Source organism: Trichechus manatus, unplaced genomic scaffold (assembly GCF_000243295.1).
Source record: "Trichechus manatus latirostris isolate Lorelei unplaced genomic scaffold, TriManLat1.0 scaffold00058, whole genome shotgun sequence".
Classification (NCBI taxonomy): Eukaryota; Metazoa; Chordata; class Mammalia; order Sirenia; family Trichechidae; genus Trichechus; species Trichechus manatus.
This window is the reverse complement of record NW_004443994.1, coordinates 9,162,044-9,184,778: the sequence shown is the minus strand read 5'-3', so window position 1 is coordinate 9,184,778 and position 22,735 is coordinate 9,162,044. Positions and strand designations below refer to the sequence as shown.

The 22,735-nt window shown below is 43.9% G+C and overlaps 1 protein-coding gene across 1 annotated transcript in view; it reads left to right on the top strand.

The window, feature by feature from the left end:
• ABCA4 (ATP binding cassette subfamily A member 4) overlaps window positions 1–22,735 on the top strand; it is a 174,073-nt gene that overhangs the window by 82,374 nt on the left and 68,964 nt on the right. Inside the window, exons 12-17 of the mRNA XM_023733347.1 lie at window positions 10,132–10,337; window positions 11,233–11,409; window positions 13,290–13,512; window positions 16,784–17,005; window positions 18,368–18,572; window positions 20,931–20,996. Coding sequence (XP_023589115.1) covers window positions 10,132–10,337; window positions 11,233–11,409; window positions 13,290–13,512; window positions 16,784–17,005; window positions 18,368–18,572; window positions 20,931–20,996 — 1,099 coding nt within the window. The remainder of the gene's footprint in view (window positions 1–10,131; window positions 10,338–11,232; window positions 11,410–13,289; window positions 13,513–16,783; window positions 17,006–18,367; window positions 18,573–20,930; window positions 20,997–22,735) is intronic.

Below are 22,735 nucleotides of genomic sequence, written 5' to 3'. Positions count from 1 at the left end.
ATACAATATTTGTCCTTTTGCGACTGACTAATTTCACTCAGCATAATGCCTTCCAGATTCATCCATGTTATGAGATGTTTTGCAGATTCATTGTTGTTCTTTATAATTGCATAGTATTCCATTGTCTGAATATACCAAAATTTGTTTATCCATTCATCTGCTGATGGGTACCTAGGTTGTTTCCATCTTTTTGCTATTGTGAACAGTGCTGCAATGAACATGGGTCTGCATATATTTATTCATGTGATAGCTCTTATTTCTCTAGGATATATTCCAAGGAGTGGGATTGCTGGATTGTATGGTACTTCTATTCCTAAGAATTGGCTCTCTTTTAAGGCAAAACTGACCAATCCCCTTGGTAGGCCACAATTACCCTTCCACACAGTCACCTGGGTGGAAGTTACAGTACCATGGCTATAAAGGCCACACACAGAAGTAATTAATCCACCACACATTGTCTGAAAAATGAGGATGATAACTCAATCTGCAGTTTGGATGGTATTCACTAATGTGGCTCACTTGCGTATTTGCAGCCAGAATCTCTTTCTATCTGTCAGTGCCCTGGTCTGTGGATTATTAAATGCTTTAAATAAAATAGCACCCATCGCCCAGAGCTATTGGAAAGATTAAACAAGACTATTTTGGGAGCTAAAGTCCTTGCAATTATCAACCAGGTTAATCATGTTTTTTCTTGGACCCAACTAGATGGCAAGCATTTTGATGGCTTTGCCCCCTGTGAGTCTTTGTGGTCCAACTTTTATTTGTTTCATTATTATATTCAGTCTATTTATTTTAGAAACAGAAAGGACATTTTTTTAGCAGCTGTGCATTTCCTGTCCCTTTGTTTTCTAGTTGTGGTGTGTTTCCTTGCCCTTTGTGGTTGAATGTTTCAGATGTCTGTTCATGGTGCCCAGCATGTAAAACAAAATTTATTGCAGTGCTTTTGGCCTCTATCTAACCACCTCAACCAACTCAAATAGCCCAAAGCTATTTTTTTCCAGTGGCTTTTTCCATATACTGGGAAATGAATCTTGAGTGTTATAGTTTAGATCTACTAGGAAGTTCATTCTGGGATGTTTGCCCACATCCATGGGCATTTTTCAAGAGGAACCCCAGGTGTCTACATTACCACCAGCAGGACCACTTCAGGCCTCCACAGCTATTCATCAGCCTCTTTGTTCTCAGCCTGAGCTTGGAAATTAATATGAGAGAGGCAGGATTCCAGAGCCAACATCTCTAAGGTTGCAATGCCTCCTTTATCCCTGAAGACCTCACGCCTGACACATCCTGGGTGTATTAGTCAAAATGTGGCTGCTTCTGCTATGGCGTCAGTATAGGGTGCTAGTCCCCTTTGATTATCAAGTTCAAGCAAAAAGAGAGATTTTTCTTTCTTCCATTGCTTCCACTGGACAGCATTTCCCACCTAGTAGATAATTTATCTATTACTTCATGTGTTCAAATTAGAGTTGGAGTGGTCACAGTTGAAGAAGGCAGCCTGCTGCTACTGGGGCTTCTCCTCCCAAGGTGGTGTTTGATTTAGCTGTGTAAACAAATGACTGCATTCTCAGGAGGTCTTGAAACACAGCTGCCTGCCCTGGAGAGAACTCCACCCTCTTCCGCCAGGGTGAACTCTGCTTCCTGGTATCAGCAAAGCAACTGACAAGGAACCACAGGGCTTGTGTGGACTTCAGTCAACTGGTGATTGTTCCACTTCCTGGGTTTGACTACAGCAGTTGGAGACTGAAGGGGATAAGGAAACCCCTTTTCTTGCTTTACTGCCATTGGCTGTCATAGGGTGTTATAATGGTTCATTGAGATTCTGATCTCTGGCTGCTACATTTGCCCCAAATCTGCCTCTAAGGCCATAAGACACTGTCGTTTTATTCACTAAAGGTGCCCTTTGAATTCTTTTCCCAGTAGTAGTGAGAGTTTTATGTCATACCCCTTACACTGGTCAGTTCTTGTCTACCTACATTCTTCCCTAACATCCAAGATAGGGCAGTTTTTCTCTGTGTCGAGTGAAAAGCTTTTATAGATAGACTGTATAGAGCCTCATTAGAACCTACTATGTTTTAACTTACAGGCAAATCAGACCAGATCAAATATGTCAAAACCAAGGAAATCAGCTGAGGGTTTAATAACCTTTATCTCCCAAAAGCAGCAAATACCAGAAAGATGTTTGCCTGTGTTTTCTTGACTACATAAAGGCATTTGACTGTGTGGATCATGACAAATTATGGATAACATTGCAAAGAATGGGAATTCCAGAACACTCAATTGTGCTCATGCGAAACCTGTACATAGACCAAGAGGCAGTTGTTTGAACAGAACAAGGGGATACTGCATGGTTCAAAATTGGAAAAAGTGTGTCAGGGTTGTATCCTTTCATCTCACTTATTCAATATGTATGCTGAACAAATAATCTGAGAAGCTGGATTATATGAAGAAGAATGTGGCATAAGGATTGAAGGAAGACTCATTAACATCCTGCAATATGCAGATGGCTCAACCTTGCTTACTGAAAATGAATACGATTTAAAGCACTTACTGATGAAGGTCAAAGACTATAGTCTTCAGTATGGATTACACCTGAACTTAAAGAAAACAAAAATCTTCACAACTGGACCGATAAACAACATCATGATAAATGGAGAAAAAATTGAAGTTGTAATGATTTCATTCTACTTGGATCAACAATCAAAGTCCATAGAAGTAGCAGTCAAGAAATTAAATGACAAGTTACACTGGGCAAATCTGCAGGAAAGTTTTAAAAAGCAAAGATGTCATTTTGATGACTAAGGTGTGTCTGACCCAAGCCATGGTATTTTCAGTCACCTCATATGCATACGAAAGTTGGATAGTAAAAAAGGAAGGCAGAAGAATTAGTGCGTTCAAACTGAGGTGTTGGCAAAGCACATTTGAATATACCATGGACTACCAGAAGAACGAATAAATCAGTCTTAGAAGAAATACAACCAGAATTTCCTTAGAACCGAGGATGGTGAGACTTCAACTCGCTTACTTTGGATACATCATCAGGAAAGACCAATCACTCGAAAAGAACATTGTGTTTGGTAAAGTGGAAGGCCAGCGAAAATGAGGGAAACCCTCAATAAGATAGATTGACACAATAGCTGCAACAATGGACACAAACATACCAACGATCTTGGGGATGGCACAATATTTCATTCCGTGATACATAAGATCACTATGAGATGGAGCCAACTCGATGGCAACTAGCAACAACAAAATCTGCCAAACACACACAGTCACATACATACTTGAATGGATATACATGCCCTTTCGCCAAGATTTTAACTTCAATGCCCAGAGTAAGTTCTAACAGGGGATAAGGCCAATTGCTATGAAGGCAGGTGGCCTCCCATGAGAATTCAAGGATACATCATGATTCATACCTCAGATGATGACCCAGGGAGTTTTGACTCATGTCCAAAGAAGCTTCTACAATTGCTCTGCCTTGACCTCAGGAAGATTTCGGGAGGGCAACATTCTGGATTAGCTTTATAAAACCTTCCTCTGGATAAAGCTTGTCTGACTTTCACCTAATGGACAATGAACACCAGTGGGTTAGGAACACACACACACACGCGCACCCAGGTGAGACGTGGGGCTTTGGCTTCTGTCCATCACATTGTTTTAACCAGAAGACGTGCTGTGGATCAGCTGAGGATGGGTCGTGTTCCTAGGCATATTGTTTAAAGAAAATAACTGCCTTTCTCCACTGATACACAGCTGCCATGAATGAAAGGTAACCTGACAGGGGCTTAAAAATCACTAAACTGTTGACTTTCAAGATATTTTGCAAAAACAGTAATGATAGTGGTTTTATTGAGTTCCTATTATTTATGATGCAACATATTTATGATTTATTTATGATATATTGTTATGCTTGAACAACAGTGGGCTGAAGCATAACAATTGTGAGGATGGTGCAGGACCAAGCAATGTACTTTTCTGTTGTACATAGGGTCACTATGAGGCAGAACTGACTCGACAGCACCTAACAACAGTAACAACATTATTTATGAGACGGTATAGTATACAGTAGGATTTCAGCTCTAGTGGCACAGTAGTTAAGTGCTCAGCTGCTAACTGAAAGGTTGGCAGTTCGAACCCCCCAGCTGCTCCTCGGGAGAAAGATGTGGCAGGCTGCTTCCATAAAGATTACAGCCTTGGAAACCCTGTGGGGCAATTCTACTCCATCCTACAGTGTCGCTATGAGTTGGAATTGACTCAATGGCAATGGATTTGATTTTTTTTTTTTTTTGGTTTATAGTATACAATGGTGGTTAAAAACATGGACTCTGGAGCCAGACTGTGTGGGTTATAGCTGAAGAACTTAAGCCAGTTTCTTTACCATCATACAGATGTTATGAGGATTAAAGGAGTTAATATAAGTAAAGCCCTTGGATCAGGTTTGGGCACTTAGTAAGCCCTCAATAAGCAACAGCGTTTGTTTTTGCAGTGAGGCACTGATTGAGCCCCTTACAAACGCTGTTTCATGTGATCTTTGGAACAAGTAGGTCTTACCTCAATTTTACAGATAGGGACACAGAGGCACACAGTTAAGAAATGGTAGAGCTGGGTAGCATTCAGGTCTGGTTGGCTCTTGAAGAAAATACGTGGTTTTCTCCACTGATAAATGGCTGTCATGAATGAAAGGTAACCCTACGCAATACCACTTTCCAAGATGGAGAAAATGAACCAACTTGTTAAATGGATCAGGTGGCTCAGGGCAGAACATGAGTGTTTGAGAACGTTTTGTTTTGTTTTTCCAGAAAGTATCAGGGTACCAATCTAGGGAGTGTGAATCAGTGCCAGATCATACCAGCCAGGATGGAGCCCATGTTGTTACAGGAGTCAACAATGTCACTGAAGACATCATTCCGACATAGACTTCCATTTAACACATGAAAAGAGAGTTCAAAGAGAACAAGCTAGATAGCTTCAAAAGTCACATTATAAAATATATTTGTTTTCATTAGTCCTTTGTTGTTGTTCCAGCAAGAGTTATCCTCTCATTAACATCATTTGTTAATTTTCACTGATTTCTCCTAGCTTACTATCTCAATCTAGAGTACAAAGGATTTTGTTCAAAACACACGGTAATAAAGTCATTCTTCGTACAACAATCAGGACTTCAAATTTAAATGAATTCAACTCAATAAACATTTACTGAGTCCCTATCAGGAGCCACAATGAACAAGACATGGACTCCGACCTCAAAGAACTTAGTCTCAAGAGTTTTGCTGTCCAATAAAGTAACCAGTGGCCACATGTCACTATTTAAATTTAAATTGGTTGAAAATAAAAATACAGTGTCTCAGTTGCACTGGCCACACGCATTTCGAGCGCTCAACAGCTTTATGTGGCTACCGGCTACCATATTGGACAGAGCAGATACAGAACATTTCTGTCATCGCAGAAAATTCTACTAGACAGTGCTGCTAGTGGTCAAGAGATCTTCTTGTTCAGGAATTTTGTGCCCCTACTTTGTGGTTGGAGTGTGGCTTACTCTTACAGAGTGACATGTGGGAAACAGCACCACCCTTCAGCTTGACTCTTGAAGGCATGGATTCAGGTTCTGTTTCTGCTGCCATTCTGACTATACTGACCTTGGGCAAGGCCATTTGCCCCTCAGATTCCAGTTTCTTCACCAGCAAAGCAAGGATATCATGCTACAAGATCTCTAAAACTCCTCTGTCCGAATGTCCTGGGACTCTGTGAGTTCACTGGTGGAACATTTCTGTGTGCCCACAAAGTGCCACGGCTAAAAGAAATGACGAAGAAGAACTTTCAACTCCCACCACAATTTTGTTATTCATTTTAGAAATTTAATTTTAGATTCACTCTAGTAGTCAATACTAAAACTCGGTATATGCAGTTATAAACTCACGGAACTGATAAAGTAAGATTATTCGATTACTCATCTTTGTAGATTGTTGAGGTCTCCCTAAAAACCAACTCCATTGCTGTCTAGTTGATTCCAACTTATAGTGACTGTATAGGACAAAGGAAATTTAAATGTGTATTTTATATGTATTCTAAGCAGTTCAGTTCTGATACTGACAATTCTCTGTCCCCATAGCAGTGTTGTTGGGTCAAGTACCGACAGACACCGAGTACCAGGTCTTTGGTCTCCGACTGAGGTGAAAGTTTATGTATTAGCTTTCCCACAAAACACTTATTTAAAATAGCAAACCCTATATTACGTCTAAGGAGCCCTGGTGGCACAACAGTTAAATGCTCAGCTGCCAACTGAAAGGTTGGCGGTTCGAACCCACCAACCACTCCGTGGGAGAAAAGACCTGGTGAGCTCCTCCCATAAAGATTACAGCCTAGGAAATTCTATGCACAGTTCTACTGTGTCACATAGGGTCACTATGAGTCAACATTGACTCAATGGCACTTCTGTATAGACATTATGTCTATACAGAGGAAATGAACACTTATTGAGGACCTTTCATGTATGAGGCACTTAAGTCTTTTTTCTCATTTAAGGACTTACCAGTGTTAGGCTGGGTAATGCCTGTTTGAGAGATTGGCCAACTGAAGAAAATTCCCCATTTCCATTAACTCCACCTACACTTAATGGTACTCCTTAAAGAAATAACCAGTTCTATTTCCTTTTAAAATAGTTATCTTCTTCTTATGGTGTTATTTAAGCCTTGACCCTCCAGATTTTCTCATGTACCTGTGTTCCTCTTTCCCGTATCAGCTGGAAAGTTAACAGTTCCTTTTGTTTGCTTTCTTTTTATCAAGAAGACTGAGAAAATTACATGGGGCCTGCTCCCAGGCTGCGGAGCCTGAGGAGAAGCACTTTAGTTCAGGAGGCCCTAAACTAGGTTTGCAGTACCTTGTTCAAACACAGCTCCTCAGTAATAAGGGGCTTCTGGCTGGGATGGGGGCTCTGATGTACCTGGAGTGGCTTTTAGGAGTGAGGGGTTTTCAGTGACTGAGCTAGCTTGACCGGCTTCTTAGCAGTGCTGTGGCAGCTTGGTTCTCTGGCTAGGTCCTTACAGTTGAGCTACCTTTCTCATTTATTTCTCCTGGTAACAATTCTTCTGGAATCAAATGAACTGGGATTTGATACTTACTCTATGGTTCCCTGGTAGAATTCTCACCTTCCATGTGGGAGACCTGGGTTTGATTCCTGGCCAGTGTACCTCATACACAGTCACTGCTCATCTGTCAGTGGAGGCTTGTGTTTCTTATGATGCTGAACAGGTTTCAGCGGAGCTTTGAGACTAAGACGAGCTAGGAAGAAAAGTCCTGGTGATTACTTCTGAAAATCAGCCAATGAAAACCGTATTAATCACAATGGTCCAATCCACAACTGATCAAGGGGATGGCACAGGACCAGGCAACATTTTGTTCTGTTGTGGACGAGGTTGACATGAGCAGAGGCTGACTCAGTGGCAGCTAACAATAACTACTAGCCTGGGGCGGTTACTCAGCCTGTTTAAGCCTAAGTTTCCTGGGCTGTAAAATGAGGATGATTAATAACTCCTTTACAAAACAGATACGAGCACGTGCAAGGGCTTCACAAGCCACACAATGGATGGGGCTTTTCCTGCTGCTCCTGAGCAGCTGAGATGTGGCAGGAGGAACTCTGGGCCCAGAGTTGGAAAACGGGGTGGGAATCTAGGCTCTGCCACTGTCGGCTGTGTGGTTTCAGGCAGGCCCCCTCCCCAAGCCGTTTCCTTGTCAGTAAAATTGGCATTCTGGGTAACTTACACGCTCTTTGTGCAAATTGATTTGTTCTTTTAAACAGAAATTACAATAGCCCCACTAACCAGTCTTCCTGCTTTTCTCCTTGCCTCCTCCAATCCATCCTGCTCCTCCATACTCCATATTCCGCCTCCCTACCAATGATCCTTCTGAAACAATCTGATTGCATATATCATGTTGTTGTTAGATGCCATACACCGTACAGTCGATTATGACTCATAGCGACATTGTAGGACTGAGTAGAACAGCCCCATAGGGTTTCCAACCCCATGCAACCCCATGCATAACAGAACCCTGCATGATCTCCATCATAGGCTGGATATTAGACCACTGTGATTCATAAACCCATTGCTGTCAAGTCAATTCTCACTCACAGCAACCCTATAGGACAGAATAGAACTGCCCTATAGAGTTTCCAAGGATCACCTGGTGGATTCAAACTGTGCTCACCTTTTGGTTAGCAGCTGTAGCTCTTAACAACTGCACCACCAGGGTTTCCCTGAGATTCATAGCAACACACAAGCCTCCACTGACAGACAGGTAGGCGGTGGCTGTGCATGAGCACACTGGCCAGGAATCTAACCTGGGTCTCCTGCGTGGAGGGTGAGAATTCTACTACTGAACCACCGCTGCCCGCTTGGCTTAAAACGCTGCAGTGACTCCTTATGGCTTTTTACAGTTTGCCCAGAACTTTCCGAGTTTTAGCTCTGATAACCCCATGTCCCCAGAAACCACTCAGTCGGTCACCCTACAAACCCCAGAGGGGCAAACATGATCTGGTCCTCACCCATCTTTCAGTGCTCATCTCTGACCACTCACCTCTGTCCACCCTGCGCTCTTCTCTGCACATTGGAATTACCTGGGGAGCTTTTTGCAAAATACTGATGCCCTGGCCCTATCTCTTGAGATTCTGATTTAATTGGTTTGGGGTGGGGCCTGGGCATAGGTATCTTTGTAAAGCTCCCCGGTGGTTCTAGTGTACAGTCAAGTATAAGGCCATACTCTCTTCCTGCAGGTCTCCAGGCACTCCATGTGCTGTTCCCTCTGCCTGAGCTAATCTTCCCTGCTTTTCTTCCTGCTCATCCTTGTCCTGCTCAAGAGTCTCGTCCCCAAGGCAGCCTTCCCTGATCCATCCACGTAGACTTAGATACATCCCTCCTGTGGGCTCCCAGAGGATTCCATCAGAACCTGCTCATTCTGTATTACAATTGTTGGTTTACTCCAGCCCTCTCCCTCATCTTGAGTTTCTTTCAGGAAGAGATTTTATCTCTCTGCCTTGTAGCCCTGGAGCCAAGCAGGCTCTGGCACATTGCAGACTCTGAGTAAGTATTTGGTGAACAAATTAATCAAGACAAGGCCATCTGACCTTTTGTGAGTTACATTCTAAGAAAGACATTGACACAAATGCCTGCAGCGTGTTACAGGAACAAGAGGTTAAGGACAAAAGAGGTACAAATAAATACAATATAATGCTTCAATAAATCTATAAAAGTAGACAACTCCTGATAGTCACATTAAAAAAATTCTTACTTTCAGTCTTTTGTTTTTCTTTTCTAGGGGACAAAAGAGACTTGTTAGGAAATTCCTCCTCCACCACCATTAAAACCCATTGCTGTTGAGTCGATTCCGACTAATAGCAACACTGTAGGACAGAGGGGAACAGCCCCATAGGGCTTCCAAGGTTGTAATCTTCATGGAAGCAGTTTGCCACATCTTTCTCCCGCACAGCTGCTGGTGGGTTCGAACCACTGACCTTTTGGTTAGCAGCTAAGTGCTTTAACCGCTGTGCCACCAGGGCTCCTGTTCCACCACTATTACCTGTCATAAAATTGTTACTGGAAATCACTTGTCTAACTAAATCAGTTGACTCTCTATTATAATATTTTCTTTCTTCCTCCTTGTTCTTCCCTCAGCTGGTTATCCATGTGTATTTGGAAAGTGGCAGGAAGGTTTGCCGCTAGGAATGTTCCTCTCTCTTTTTAAAACTTTTATCGCCAGGCTTTCTGATCTTCAAAGCAGCCTTCATCCAGTGTGACCCCACTCCCTCGCCTCCCCATGCTGGGGAGTGAGAGCCCTGGGTATTTTTGTCATTTGAGGAGTTGCATATTTGGACAGCCTTGGACAGCTGGATTGTATGGTTCTCACACAACCTGCCGGGCTAAGAGCAAGTCAGCGTTTCCAAGTCCCCTTCTGCCCCCAATTCCAGACACACTAAAAAATTGACACCAGACTCCAGAGTTAAGCAAACATTCAGTTTATAGGTCTTGCATTTTACCCCTCCCTGGGGCAGCAGCCCTTATCCTCTGCCTTTTATTTTTGCAGTTGAGTCTTTGCTGTTGGTGCTCCTCAAACTCTCTCAACTTTTGTGATTATCTGCAGTGCTTGACCCTGGATAAGTTTGAAAGCTATGATGATGAAACTCAACTTACCCAACGAGCCTTGTCTCTGCTGGAGGAAAACAGGTTCTGGGCCGGTGTGGTATTCCCTGACATGTATCCCTGGACCAGCTCCTTACCACCCCACGTGAAGTACAAGATCCGCATGGACATAGATGTGGTGGAGAAAACCAATAAGATCAAAGACAGGTGATGTCTCAGGAAATCTCAGAAGGCCCTAGCCATTCCTAGGATATGGGTCAAGGAGAAGGCCGCCCATCTCCTCCCAGTGGTAGGGGGTTTACTTGGAAAAGCATAGAAACACTTTGGGATCAAAGAACTAAGCTAACTGGTTGGATCTGTTAGTAGGGCCAGGAGAGCTCACGTACCCTGTCTTCTCATCCCTCAAATCAGCACTTGTCCCTGGCTGGCCTTTGTGCAACTTGGTGATAGAACCTCAAGACTTTGAATTGACTTCACGCAGAGATGTTACCAATGGGGTTTCTCCAAAGTGGTGGGAAATTACATTTGGTGGGAAAGTATATTTGGTACAGAGTAAGGAAAAGGAGCCCTTGGTGGCGGCAGTGCTTACTTAAGCCTTGGCTGCTAACCGAAGGGTTGGTGGTTTGAACTCATCAGCTGCTCCATGGGAGAAAGGTGTGCCAGTCTGCTTGTGTAAAGATTAGTGTCTTGGAAACCCTGTGGGGCAGTTCTACTCTGTTCTATAGGATCACTATGAGTAAGAATCAACTCTACGGCAACAGGTTTGGTTTTTGTTTGTTTTGGTTTGTTTTGGTTTGGTTTACAAGGTAAGGAATTGAGCCTGGGCTCAGCCTGTAGATCAATAAAATTAAGTTAAATAAGACAAAGTAAGATATTTTGTAAAGCTGGAAGTAGAGTCCTTGAATGAAAGCAATCACGGAATCACACTGTGGCTAATATTCATAAATGAGATTTAAACTATGAATTAGAAAATAGAATTGAATAGTTTGGAAAGTTTCCATAAAAGGTGCCAAGAGAGTGAGTTCCAAGTGCGCTCGTGAAGTGTGCGTGGGCCCTCCGTTCCCGTTGGCATCCTGTGTCCCCCACTCTGGTTGCTTCTCAGGTACTGGGATTCTGGTCCCAGAGCTGATCCTGTGGAAGATTTCCGTTATGTCTGGGGAGGGTTTGCCTATCTGCAGGACATGATTGAACAGGGGATCACCAGGAGTCAGGCCCAGGCTGAAGTTCCGGTTGGAATCTATCTGCAGCAAATGCCTTACCCTTGCTTCGTGGATGACTCGTGAGTCCCAGGCTCTCGCTCCTCCTCCCTGACAAGCTAATCTGGGCGCTGGGGCTGGGGCTGGGGCTGGGGTTGGGTGGGGGTGCTCCCAGGGCTTTAACTTCTTTGGAGAGAAACCCAGGGACTGGGGTCAGAGTGGGGAGGATGAAGCTCTGACTGAGAACCCTGCTTCTCCCAGGCTCCAGGCAGGGGGAGATGAACAAGCAAAGTGACAGGGAGAGAGAAAGGAGTTAGTGGTGTGGGTGGAAAGGGAAGGTGAAAATTAAAGCAAGGGAAGTGAGGCTGGCAGAGAGGACGAAGGCTTTTAAAAATTCCCACTACGTAGCGTGCTTGGTATGTAGAAGGGTTCTCGTTGGAGTGTTTGCCCAGTGATTGCCAAATCGGCAAATGAGGACTCTGCATGGCAAGTAGGTCCGGTTCCTAGGAGCCTCGGAGTAATGCGGCTCCTTCTCTAATTAACATTCCCATGATGTATGCTTGATGAAAAGGTAGAGGAATGTGTTGGATGAGCTCGGGTCCTTCCTCCCTGCCCACCTCGTCCCCAGGCTAAGGAAGTGGCCTGTTGTTTTGCCGAACACGGACTTGGGGGGTGGGGTGGGGGGTGGAGACAGGCGCAGAGGAGAAACGGGCCGGGAGAGCTCCTTTACCATGGCGGATGGGGGCAGAAATGTTCCCGGGACAGCAGCTGAGACCTAGATTTGACTTAGGGATTCAACTTCTAGAAGAAAACTGACAAGTTCCTCATAGCATACCTGTGTGTCTGCGGAGTTCAGGGAGGAGAGAAGCACGTACAGCTTGAAGGAAGGGTCAAATTGCTAGCTAGTGAGACAGTGAAATAAAACCCAGTATGGGCACAGGAATCTCTCTCTCAACACAGTAGAGAGAGATGGGAAGTGAACCCAGGGGCAAAAACCCATTTCCACTTTTAGAGCAGAATGGGAGTGACTGGCAGAGAATTGGGGTGGGTGTGGAGAGACAATAGGGATTGGGTCATTCAGCGTGGGAGAGCCCTCTGGTGTTCAGTCCCGGAAGTTCAGACTTTCTGAACTTTTGCCATTCTCCTCCTAGGACCATCTTGAGTGAAACGCTCCCACGCTAGAATTTGGCCCTTTCTCTCACAACACCTAACAGTTTCCAATAGATATTAGCCCCCAAGGACTTCACTAGCAAATCAAACACATAGAAAACTGTGTAAAGTTCAGAACAAAGTAATTCCAGATTATCAAATCCACCCTGCTTCCTGGAGTGCATATCCATGGATCTGCTCCACCTGTGCGTGGCTGGTAGAGTCGGCAGATATTAGAACTCGGGATCGCTGATGAGTTTATTCATTGACTGTTGGCTTCTGGAAATGCCACATTAATTAGTTATCTTGTGCCTATTTCTGTGTAGCTAGAGTTTGACCCACCAGGGCAGACAGCACTGGGCTAGCCAACTGCCTTGAGAAGCCCAATTACTGATCTCACCACAACCAGTTGCTCTTGTTTATAGTCCACCCTCCTGACTTCAGTGCCAGTTAGCATGTACCTATCTCTTCCAATCAAATTCCACATCATCAAGTCTGTAGTCCTTTTCTGTGAGGACTTATAGGGAATGGCTATGCTACATAACACGCATAGTATAATTTTATTTACACATTTTATTTATTCATTTGCATTAACTAGAAAGCTGCCATCTTGCTCTAAAGAAAAAGTAACCCTTCCAGACAAAAATACAATGTGTTAAATCATTCAAGTCCATTGAATGCCCGGTAGAGATTTTTCTGCTTTCCCTCCCCTACACCTGGGCTTTGTTCTCAACACAATTATTCAACATAAGTGTACTCTACCTCTGCTAGGTACAGGGCACTCTACTCTTCTGATTCTTTCCTCTTGCTTCAGCTTTATGATCATCCTGAACCGCTGTTTCCCTGTCTTCATGGTGTTGGCTTGGATCTACTCTGTCTCCATGACTGTAAAGAGCATCGTCTTGGAGAAGGAGTTGAGACTGAAGGAGACTTTGAAAAACCAAGGTGTCTCCAATGCAGTAATTTGGTGTACCTGGTTCCTGGACAGCTTCTCTATCATGTCAATGAGCATCTTCCTCCTGACAGTGTTCATCATGGTAAGCCAGACAGATGGAGAAGACCCAGAAAAACCTTGGATAATATGGTTTTTCCCATACTTTCTCATGTTAATGAACTTGTGCCTGGATTAGTTATTTTCTGACTACCAATGGGAGCATGACATTTTAGCTGCTTGCCTGTTTCAGCCAGAGGGAAGACACTCAGAGAGACAAAGACCAGCCAAGGAGCCACTGTATCATAACACCCTCCTTTCTTCCACATCCTGCCCAGGGAGCTACTTGGTCTACATAGATTATCCAGCCCCATTCCCTGGGTTCTCTCAAGAAGCTGTTGTTAGCACAGGTTGATTGTATGTTCAGAGGGGTCCTCTCTTTCCAAACATAGAAGAAATGCGTACAAGCGGTGTTTTGCTGGGATTACTATCCCAACCACTGGCTGAGGTTGGAATGTGGAGAGGCTTTTCAGTGATATCATCATCATGGCCACATCATTCATAGCTTCCCCAAAAAATATTCTCCTGCCTGCAGAATCTCCAAGATCTTTCCATTTTAAAGGATGGAATTTGGAGTCCATCCTTTCTCAATGATAAGGGTTTTTTATAGCCACAGACAGCACGCATGGATCCATGCTCATGCAACTCCCTTCCAAGCTAGACTTGAAAATAAAACTTTGGTTCACAAATATACTGCAATCTCTTGTTTTCAGCTCCTTCATAGTAGAAGATTTATTGTATTTGTTGGATAATAAGAACATACGTTTAGATAGAGTTTTGATATTTGATGACATCTACTTTACAAACTCCTGATATAGTCTTATCTAGCTTATTTTTCCTTTTTCCATCATCATATTAAACACTTCTCTGGACTATGTAATATGTGTGGTGACCCACAGAACTCTGGCTAAGTGTCTCCCTCTCATGCTGGACCATACCTAGTGCTAACCTAATACAAGAATGTTCTATTACATACTCTGTCCAACCAGCCCATATCCAGCTAAAGTCCTGCCCCTTTCTTTGCAGTGAAATGTACCAAGTCTGAAGGGTTTTGTTTTTTAATGTTGCATTAAAATCCAGCGAGCTTTGGCCTTAGTCAAACCCTGTGCTAGAGCCGTTTCAAAACCAAGGCTGAGGTAGAAATCATTCTGCCCCAACAACCTGACTTCATCTGAATGTGGCTTTAAATTTGCAAATGGTGCCAGAGCTCTACAGAGATGAGGGGAGAAGCTGAGCTCCTTGTCTTCCTCTAGGGGTCCCATGTTCCTTCCCATCCTTTGGTCTGCTCTTTTCCAAGATAGTCTGTGTCCTCAGAATTAAAGAAGTCAAAATGCATAAACATCTGACTTGCAATGGCCATGAGACTTTGTCTGACTTGACCTTGAGCTCTGACTTCAATGGGACATTAGGACTTCAAAGCTTTTAGGACGTGAGGCAAAGAAATTTCTTGCGCAAAGGGGTTTCTCCTTGTGGGAACTGGAACATTGTTCCAGTAAGGACGGAAACAGAGCTTTCCACACCAAAATAGGGTTTTCTTTTGAATGACTTTCCCAGTCCCTTCCTCCCCACCACAACCATGCAGGAAAAAAGCTGGAAGCAGGGACAATGGGAAGGTTCCATTGTTATGCAAGCTACTGAAACAACAAAGAAAAGTGGTCTTTGTTGTAGGAAGCCAAGGCATGACTGACATCTCTGCCTTGAGTCAATTAGAATTATACAGCCCTAGAAGTCCTAGGACTTTGCTTTGAGGAGAAACTGGGCTGAGGGACGGATTCCATTCTTCTGAGAAGAGCTGCGATCATCTTAATGTACTTCCAGCCACAAACCACATGTTTAGTCATGAACTTGCTTTTGTTGTGTTCCCAGGTGATAAAGGAAAATGAGTGGGCTTTCCAGGGTGATGTGGAGAACTGTGACACAGAAGCAAGAGCTCTGACTCCTAATCTTGCCTTTTGTTTAGATTTCCTCAGACTCTGATTCTAGTTAAGCATGGCTCTCTTCCAGCACATTTCCCATTTATCTTTTTTTTTTTTTTTTAATCTATCTGTCAGTGCCCAGCAGGCATTAGATTATAAAGGAGAAACGGTGGCAATAGCAGATAAGTAGCACATCTGTTCACCCCAACTCTTACATGCACATGATAGACATTGTTAACTGATCTCTCTCTTCTACTGAAAGGAACCCAGTACTTTAGGGAGCCACTACCAATTTATCAGAACCCATTCATGAAGTGAACTTATTTATGCCTCCAAGTTCTCGAGAAAGCCCGAGATGATCTATATATATTTGGAGATATGTTGAAAGGGTAAAAATTCAGAAAGCCTAATAAATTTGAACATCTCAATTTATCCTATAGTGTAACTAGGCGGTAGCCCACTTACTGAAAGTTGCTAGTTTGGTCCTATTTTCTACAAAGCCAAAGTAATTGACTTTGGAGGATATTGAGTATTATCCACAGGTTTTAAGAAATGTATTTGTGTGATGAACATGAATGGAAAGGATCAATCCATTTCCAAGTGATCTGGATTAATCACTGATGTTTTTACCAATATGAGTGGCAAATCTCAGAAGTCAAACTACAAATGATCGAGTCAGTAGGCCAGGCTCCAGACAAAACACTAAAGCTTGTTTCAAGTGGTCTTCCACCTCCCTTGTTTCCCATCTACTCAGTACAGCCAGGCCTCTATTAATGCTCCAAGACCCCCTATGCAGGTCTTCCTCTCTGCTCTAGATATATTTATCCACATTATCCCCTCCCCACCAAGGATCTACTTACTTAACACATAATAATTACTAGCGACTGATATTGTCGGGTGCTGTCGAGTTGATTTCAACTCATAGCAACCCAATATGACGGAGGAGAACTGCCCCGCAGGGTTTTCTAAGGCTATAATCTTTACGGGAGCAGGTCGCCAGGTCATTCTCCTGTGGAGCCACTGGGTGGATTCAAACTGCCCAACTTTCAGTTAGCAACTGAATGCCTAACCGTTGTGCCACCAGGGCTCCTCTAGTGACTGATCTAAAAAACCAAACCCTTTGCTATCGAGTCATCTCTGACTTGTAGCGACCCTATGACTGATAGCCTAAAGCGTTACTTGTCCCAGGGAAAATGGCATTTGTAGGATTAAGAGATTGAAAGCATTGAGTCTCTAAATATGGAAATTTAGGCACCACCAACAAGCTGGTGGGAGAGATCCTTCTGGGACAGAGGGCTTCGGGGGCCCTGGGATCATTGCACCAGAGGTCCCACCCCCTGCATGTGATGCTGCCCCTGGACATGGGAGGGAATTTTTGACCTGTGACCTCTTTGGTTTCAGCATGGAAGAATCCTACATTATAGCAACCCGTTCATCCTCTTCCTGTTCCTGTTGGCGTTCTCCACTGCCACGATCATGCAGTGCTTCCTGCTCAGCACCTTCTTCTCCAGGGCCAGCCTGGCAGCAGCTTGCAGCGGCGTCATCTACTTCACCCTCTACCTGCCACACATCCTCTGCTTCGCCTGGCGGGACCAGTTGACGGCCAAATTGAAGTTAGCTGTGGTGAGGGGTCACCCTGGCATGTGATACGTTTCCTCTAAAGGGTCATAACCCATCTTGTAGGACTGGTGACCCTCTGAGGAGGCCCACTTTGCCTCTTGGCATAAAGGGACTGAGGGCTAAAAGCCACAGGGCAGAAAGTAGGAGAAGACTTCACTCAGAGTGACTTAACATTTACTCCTCACCCAACCTGCCTGATGAATCTGTCCTGGGAAGTAATTGAAACATCAGTTCAACTCACAAAGTCCCTTTGTTTATCCACAAGAGAACGACCAATGTGACATGTCACTCCATCTCTTTTCCTAGCTTTGCAAAGATTCAGACTGTTCTGTCCAGAAAGAGGTTTCCATGAATTAAGTTTGGTTTCTCTCCAAAATAACTTGAACTGAGGTAGCTCTACAAGTGTCTTGAAAATCCTCTACCAGGACAGGCAGAAAGGGATAGCGAAATGACCCAGTCCACACAGGACCAGACCACAGTCAGGAGAGGGCTCCAGGACTTGGCCTCTGGTTGCTGAGAGATCTCTTAGTTCATGATTCCCAAACTAACAGCTCTGCCTTTTCTCTGATTGTTTTCAAATGAACCATTTCCACCATCTTATTGACACAGGCTAAGCAGCCTCTGGGCCCTGTAACCAAACCACTTGCCATCGAATCCATTCTGACTCATGTGCTTTTGTTCTTTCTGCCCAGTCAGCAGCCACCCATGAAGACTTGGCTGGGGAGCTTCCGCTTCAGACTTCTTTCTGCATTCCATTTATTCAATTGACTTGTTTTCTGCATGGAGAACAAAAGAAAATGATTGTCCCTAGTCTTGAGATGGGGAAGGGTGGTAGTCAGTGCAAAGCAAGGCTTTTCCTTCCTCTCTGACAGACATTGGGGGTCACGGGACAATCCCCTGCTAGCCCCCTAGCCTGCCCTAGGAAACTGATGACCTTTATGGATCTTCAAATGGGATTTTCCCTAAGCATCTCATGTTAGCATCTTTGTTCCGCCAAGTACCATCTGAAGGGAAAAGAGGGAGGCAGGATAACATGAGGTCCTTTGGTTCTTGGCCGTGTTCTGTTGTGTGGCATTTCTTTGTCTTCCCTATTACACTGCACAACTCAACTGTGTTCCATTGAACAGGTGAGAGGTGGCCAGGGGGTGTTGGGCAGGGGTCCCTGAGGCTTGAGAGACATTTCCCGAATTTTCTTTCTGTGGGAAGACTGCCTTAACCCCACCCAGAGGTGGTCTCACACTTAGATACAGCGTGGACCCTCTTTTGGTTCTTCTCCTGTCCTGTGGCCTGGTGGGTTTCTGGGTACTGCTGTGTTGGATGAAAGACCCTCTGCTCATCTCCTGGGCCCCCTGTGCCCTACTGCAGAGCCTGCTGTCTCCTGTGGCATTTGGGTTTGGCACTGAGTACCTGGTTCGCTTTGAAGAGCAAGGCCTGGGGCTGCAGTGGAGCAACATCGGCAACAGTCCTATGGAAGGCGATGAGTTCAGTTTCCTGCTGTCCATTAAGATGATGCTCTTCGATGCTGCTCTGTATGGCTTGTTTGCCTGGTACCTCGACCAGGTCTTTCCAGGTAAGGGTTCCTCTCCATAGAGTAAAGTCATCTGGGTTCTTCAGATCCCCAAACTGGTTGCCAAGGAGTTGATTCTGACTCATAGTGACCCTACCCCGCCCCTACACCATCTGGTTTAAATCTGATCGTTTCTAAGCTCCTTAAATTTTTGCTCTCAGAACCAGCATTTGAAACTTAAAGCTCAGTGTCAAAAATCCATCAGCAAATCCCATTGGCTCTACTTTAGAAGTAGATCCAGAATCTGGTTCCTTGTTACCACTCCCACCACTGCCTTTCCAGTCCAAGACTCCATCGTCCACCCTCATCTTCTACTCTAGACCATTCTCCACACAGTATTCAGAGAGATCTAAGGATCTAATTCAGATTGTGTCAGCTCCTATTCAAATCCTTCCAATCGCTTTTCATCTCGTTCAGAGTAAATCCAAGGTCTCAACCCCGGCCTATGACATGCTACAATATCTGGCCTTGCACTGTTTTCCTCATGTCATGTCCTTCTGCCCCATGTTTCTCTGCTCTGGCCACACCAGCCTCCTTACTGTTCTTCAGCACACCGAGTACATTTCCTTCTCAGGCTCTTTGCATCTGCTGTCCTATCTACCAGAAGCATGGCCCATCACCACCCCCCTTCAATCTGCAGACTTGCTTCCTGTTCAAATGTCACTTTATCACAGGGCTTTTTCCTGACTAAAAATATCTAAATATGTATCCTTACAGAAATAGCATCCTTTCAGTGCTCCTGTCCCCTTTATTTTTTAAACACTCTTCATCACCTGAGATGATACATCTTTATGTGTTTATTGACAGTCTACCCTCAAGAGAATATGAGCTACATGAGCATGGGCACCTGGTTGTTTCATTCACTGTTATAGGCCTATTGCCTAGAACAGTACCTGATATTTGGTGGACACTGAATAAATATTTAATTAGTCATAGCCAAGAAAACCCTATGGAGCAGTTCTACTCTGTAACACACGGGGTTGCCAGGAGTCAGAATTGACTCAACAGCGACTAACAACAATAACGACGTGTTGCAGCCTGGAAGATCATCTCCCAAATCAAAATTGAGTGTTTGTACCGTTTTGTATTTGCTTTGCAGGAAATTGAATTTCCCTTCAAATGAACATTTCCTGGTAGCTAAAAAGTCTCTCCTCCACTTGAGTGATTTCCAAGTCAACCCAAAGCTACCTTGGATTCTGGCAGTTGTGAGCTGGTCTCCATCCTGTGGCCAGGAGCAGGCAGGGGAGAGGGAGGCTGGGGGCCTCCGGGGAGGGATGAACTCACGGCTCTCAGATCATCTCAGCAACCCCCGAGTTGGAGAAAGAATGCTAAACTGAGAGTCAGCAGGCCTGAGTATAGATCCTAGCTGTGTAACTTTGAGCAACACATTTAATCTTGCTCAGCCTCAGTTTCTTCTGTCTCGCTGGGCCACTGGGAGAAGGTATCACAAGTGAGAATTATTAGTTGAGATGAAATTTCAGTTTGTGCCTAACTCAAGAGATTTATCTTAGCCAAAAGCTTTAACTTGTTCAACAACCATTTGCTGAGTAGCACTATGTGTTAGGGGCTCAGCAGAGCCAGATTCTGGGGATAGAGGGGTGGACCAGACTGACCTAGGCCTGCTCTTGAGAAGCCTGCGATCTAGCAGTGGAGAAACCCATAAAACATGTGACAACTATTAAACAAGCAAAGACTGTGTTCTCACAAAATCAACATTTTGCAAGGAATAAAACTTGCTATAGAACTGAACTATACATTTTAGAGTTTGTTCCTGAAACCCAGATGGAGCCAGTAGAATGAGGTGGTTAAGGAAAGTGGTATTAGAACCCAATTACCTGAGTTCCAATTCCTGCACCTCTATTTAATTAGCCGTGACCTTGAGCAGATTTTTCAACTTCTGTATACTTCCATTTCTTATCTGTAAAACAATAACAGTGCTATCTACATCCTAGAGTTGTTTTGCAGATTAAAGTATTTAATACATGAAAAGTGCTCACAGCAATGCCTGGCACAGAGAGAGCATCCAACAAATGTTAGTGATTATCATTACTATTCTCTGTTAACTGTTGGAAAAGGATATAATTTAATTCTTCAATGAGATTTTTTTGGGAAAAAAAACGTCAACCAAGATCATTAGTCATTAGTCTTAGTGTTGCTAGTTCCACCCAAGAACATAACCTTCTAGATAAAAACGTTGGGAGAGCAGACTTTGTGGTAGCCATGTTACGATGAATGCAATCTAAATATTTATAGTTACAATTTGACATTCAGATAGATAAATTTGAGATTTTATGGAACTGTGGTAAAGTGAAAAAGGAAGACTATTGAGGTTTTTCTCTTTATTTGCCTGTCTATTTTTAGGGGATTATGGAACGCCACTTCCCTGGTACTTCCTTCTGCAAGAGTCCTACTGGCTGGGTGGTGAAGGTGAGTTATTTAAAAGCAAAACATAATCTTAATGCATGAAACTAGCTCCTTTGGCCATGTGTAGGATATGTGTGGATTGTAGAAGCGGCCCTTTATGTCATGGGTATGATTCCTGATGAGTCAGCCGCCACCTGGGTCCTCTGCCACCACGGCAAGGCATCACAGCTTCTGGGAGCCCACCCTTCATGGTTCCTGAGAGATCCTGGGCTAGAGCAAGTGGCCCAGCACTGATAAACCCTGGGTCCTGGACAATTCGTTCATGGTGGATTGTTACCTTATTGAACAAATCACTGCAGGGTGCAAATGACTTTTGCAGTTTCTCATATTAAGGCAAAGAGATCCAGAGAATCATGAAGGAATCTTTTTATTCATCTTCTGATGTCTGCTTTCTTTTATTCTTCGCCACCTTTTCAAAACAGAAATTAAATATTTCTCCCAAGGTGATGGCCCTTCCAGAGGTTGGGGTGGGGCTATTCATCTTCAAGGCAAATACTCCAAGGCTCTCCTGGGGTTTCTTGTGGCCCAGGAAGGAGGACTAAAAGATTAGCCCGGGATGGATATTAGATACAATTTACCCATGTGTCAGTGGAGGCTTGCATGTTGCTATGGTGCTGAACAGGTTTCAGTGGAGCTTCCTGACTAAGACAGACTAGGAAGAAAGGCCTGGTGATCTATTGCTGAAAATCAGCCAGTGAAAACCCTGCAGATTAAAAAGGTTCCATCCACAGGTGATCTTGGGCATGGTGCAAGACTGGGCAGCATTTTGTTCCATTGTGCGTAAGATGGTCATGAGTTGGGGCCGACTCCATAGCAACTAACAATAACAACGACCCTTTCCTACTGACCAAGACAGGGGGCCCAGGGAGAGTTCTAGAAGTGGGAAAAAACCACAGACTCTTTTGTGAAGCATATGAACCTGGGGATTCCCCTGGAGCCAGGAGGTTCTGGAAGCAAAGAAAATTCCTTCCAATCTGTTTTGTTTTTGTTTTGTTTTGTTTTCTTCACCTACCTGCTCTTTACTTTGTAGTATTGGGCCTGGGCCAGGATTCATCCTTGAAGCACCGACACAGATGTTTGTTTTCTCTAGGGGATTAGTCTAGGGTGTTTAAAAGCCTATTTTTTTTTTCTTAATGGTTCAAACAAACAGCACTTCAACAACTCAGTATTTTTCCATTATGTTGGTCTGTCTGTCTATCTATAGACTTTTAAATTTCCACTGTCCTAAAGTTATAATCCTATCATCGGTGGGAGTGTGCTCTGGGAAGGTTTCTAACGTCAATGAATGTTAGGACTTGTGATATTTTCTTTCTCTACAATACCAGCAGGTACTCTACCTCTCAAAAAAAAAAAAAAAAAAATTCCTAAGACAAGTGTCCTCCTTCAAAAGGTGAATCACATATATATTTTTGCTGACAGAAGCCAAATAGTTGTCATCAGTTTCACAGGCTAAGACAGAAATCGATTCCTAAAATTCTAAAGTCAGAAAAGAGCTGAGTCTCTCCACCCAGCCCCCTCCTTTCACAAATGAAGAGGCAGGAGACAGTCCAAGGTGACTTGGGGCACCATCTGGAACCAGGACACAGATTTCCTGGCATGGGACTCACTCCAGTGACTAAACTATTTAGAAGGATATTTCCCATGCTATTTTATTACACGTTAGTACAGTGTGTTGGCTGTTAAAGTGATGAAAGGAATATGGGCAATAGGTTTAAAAATCATTTGGAAGTAGAAATAGAAGT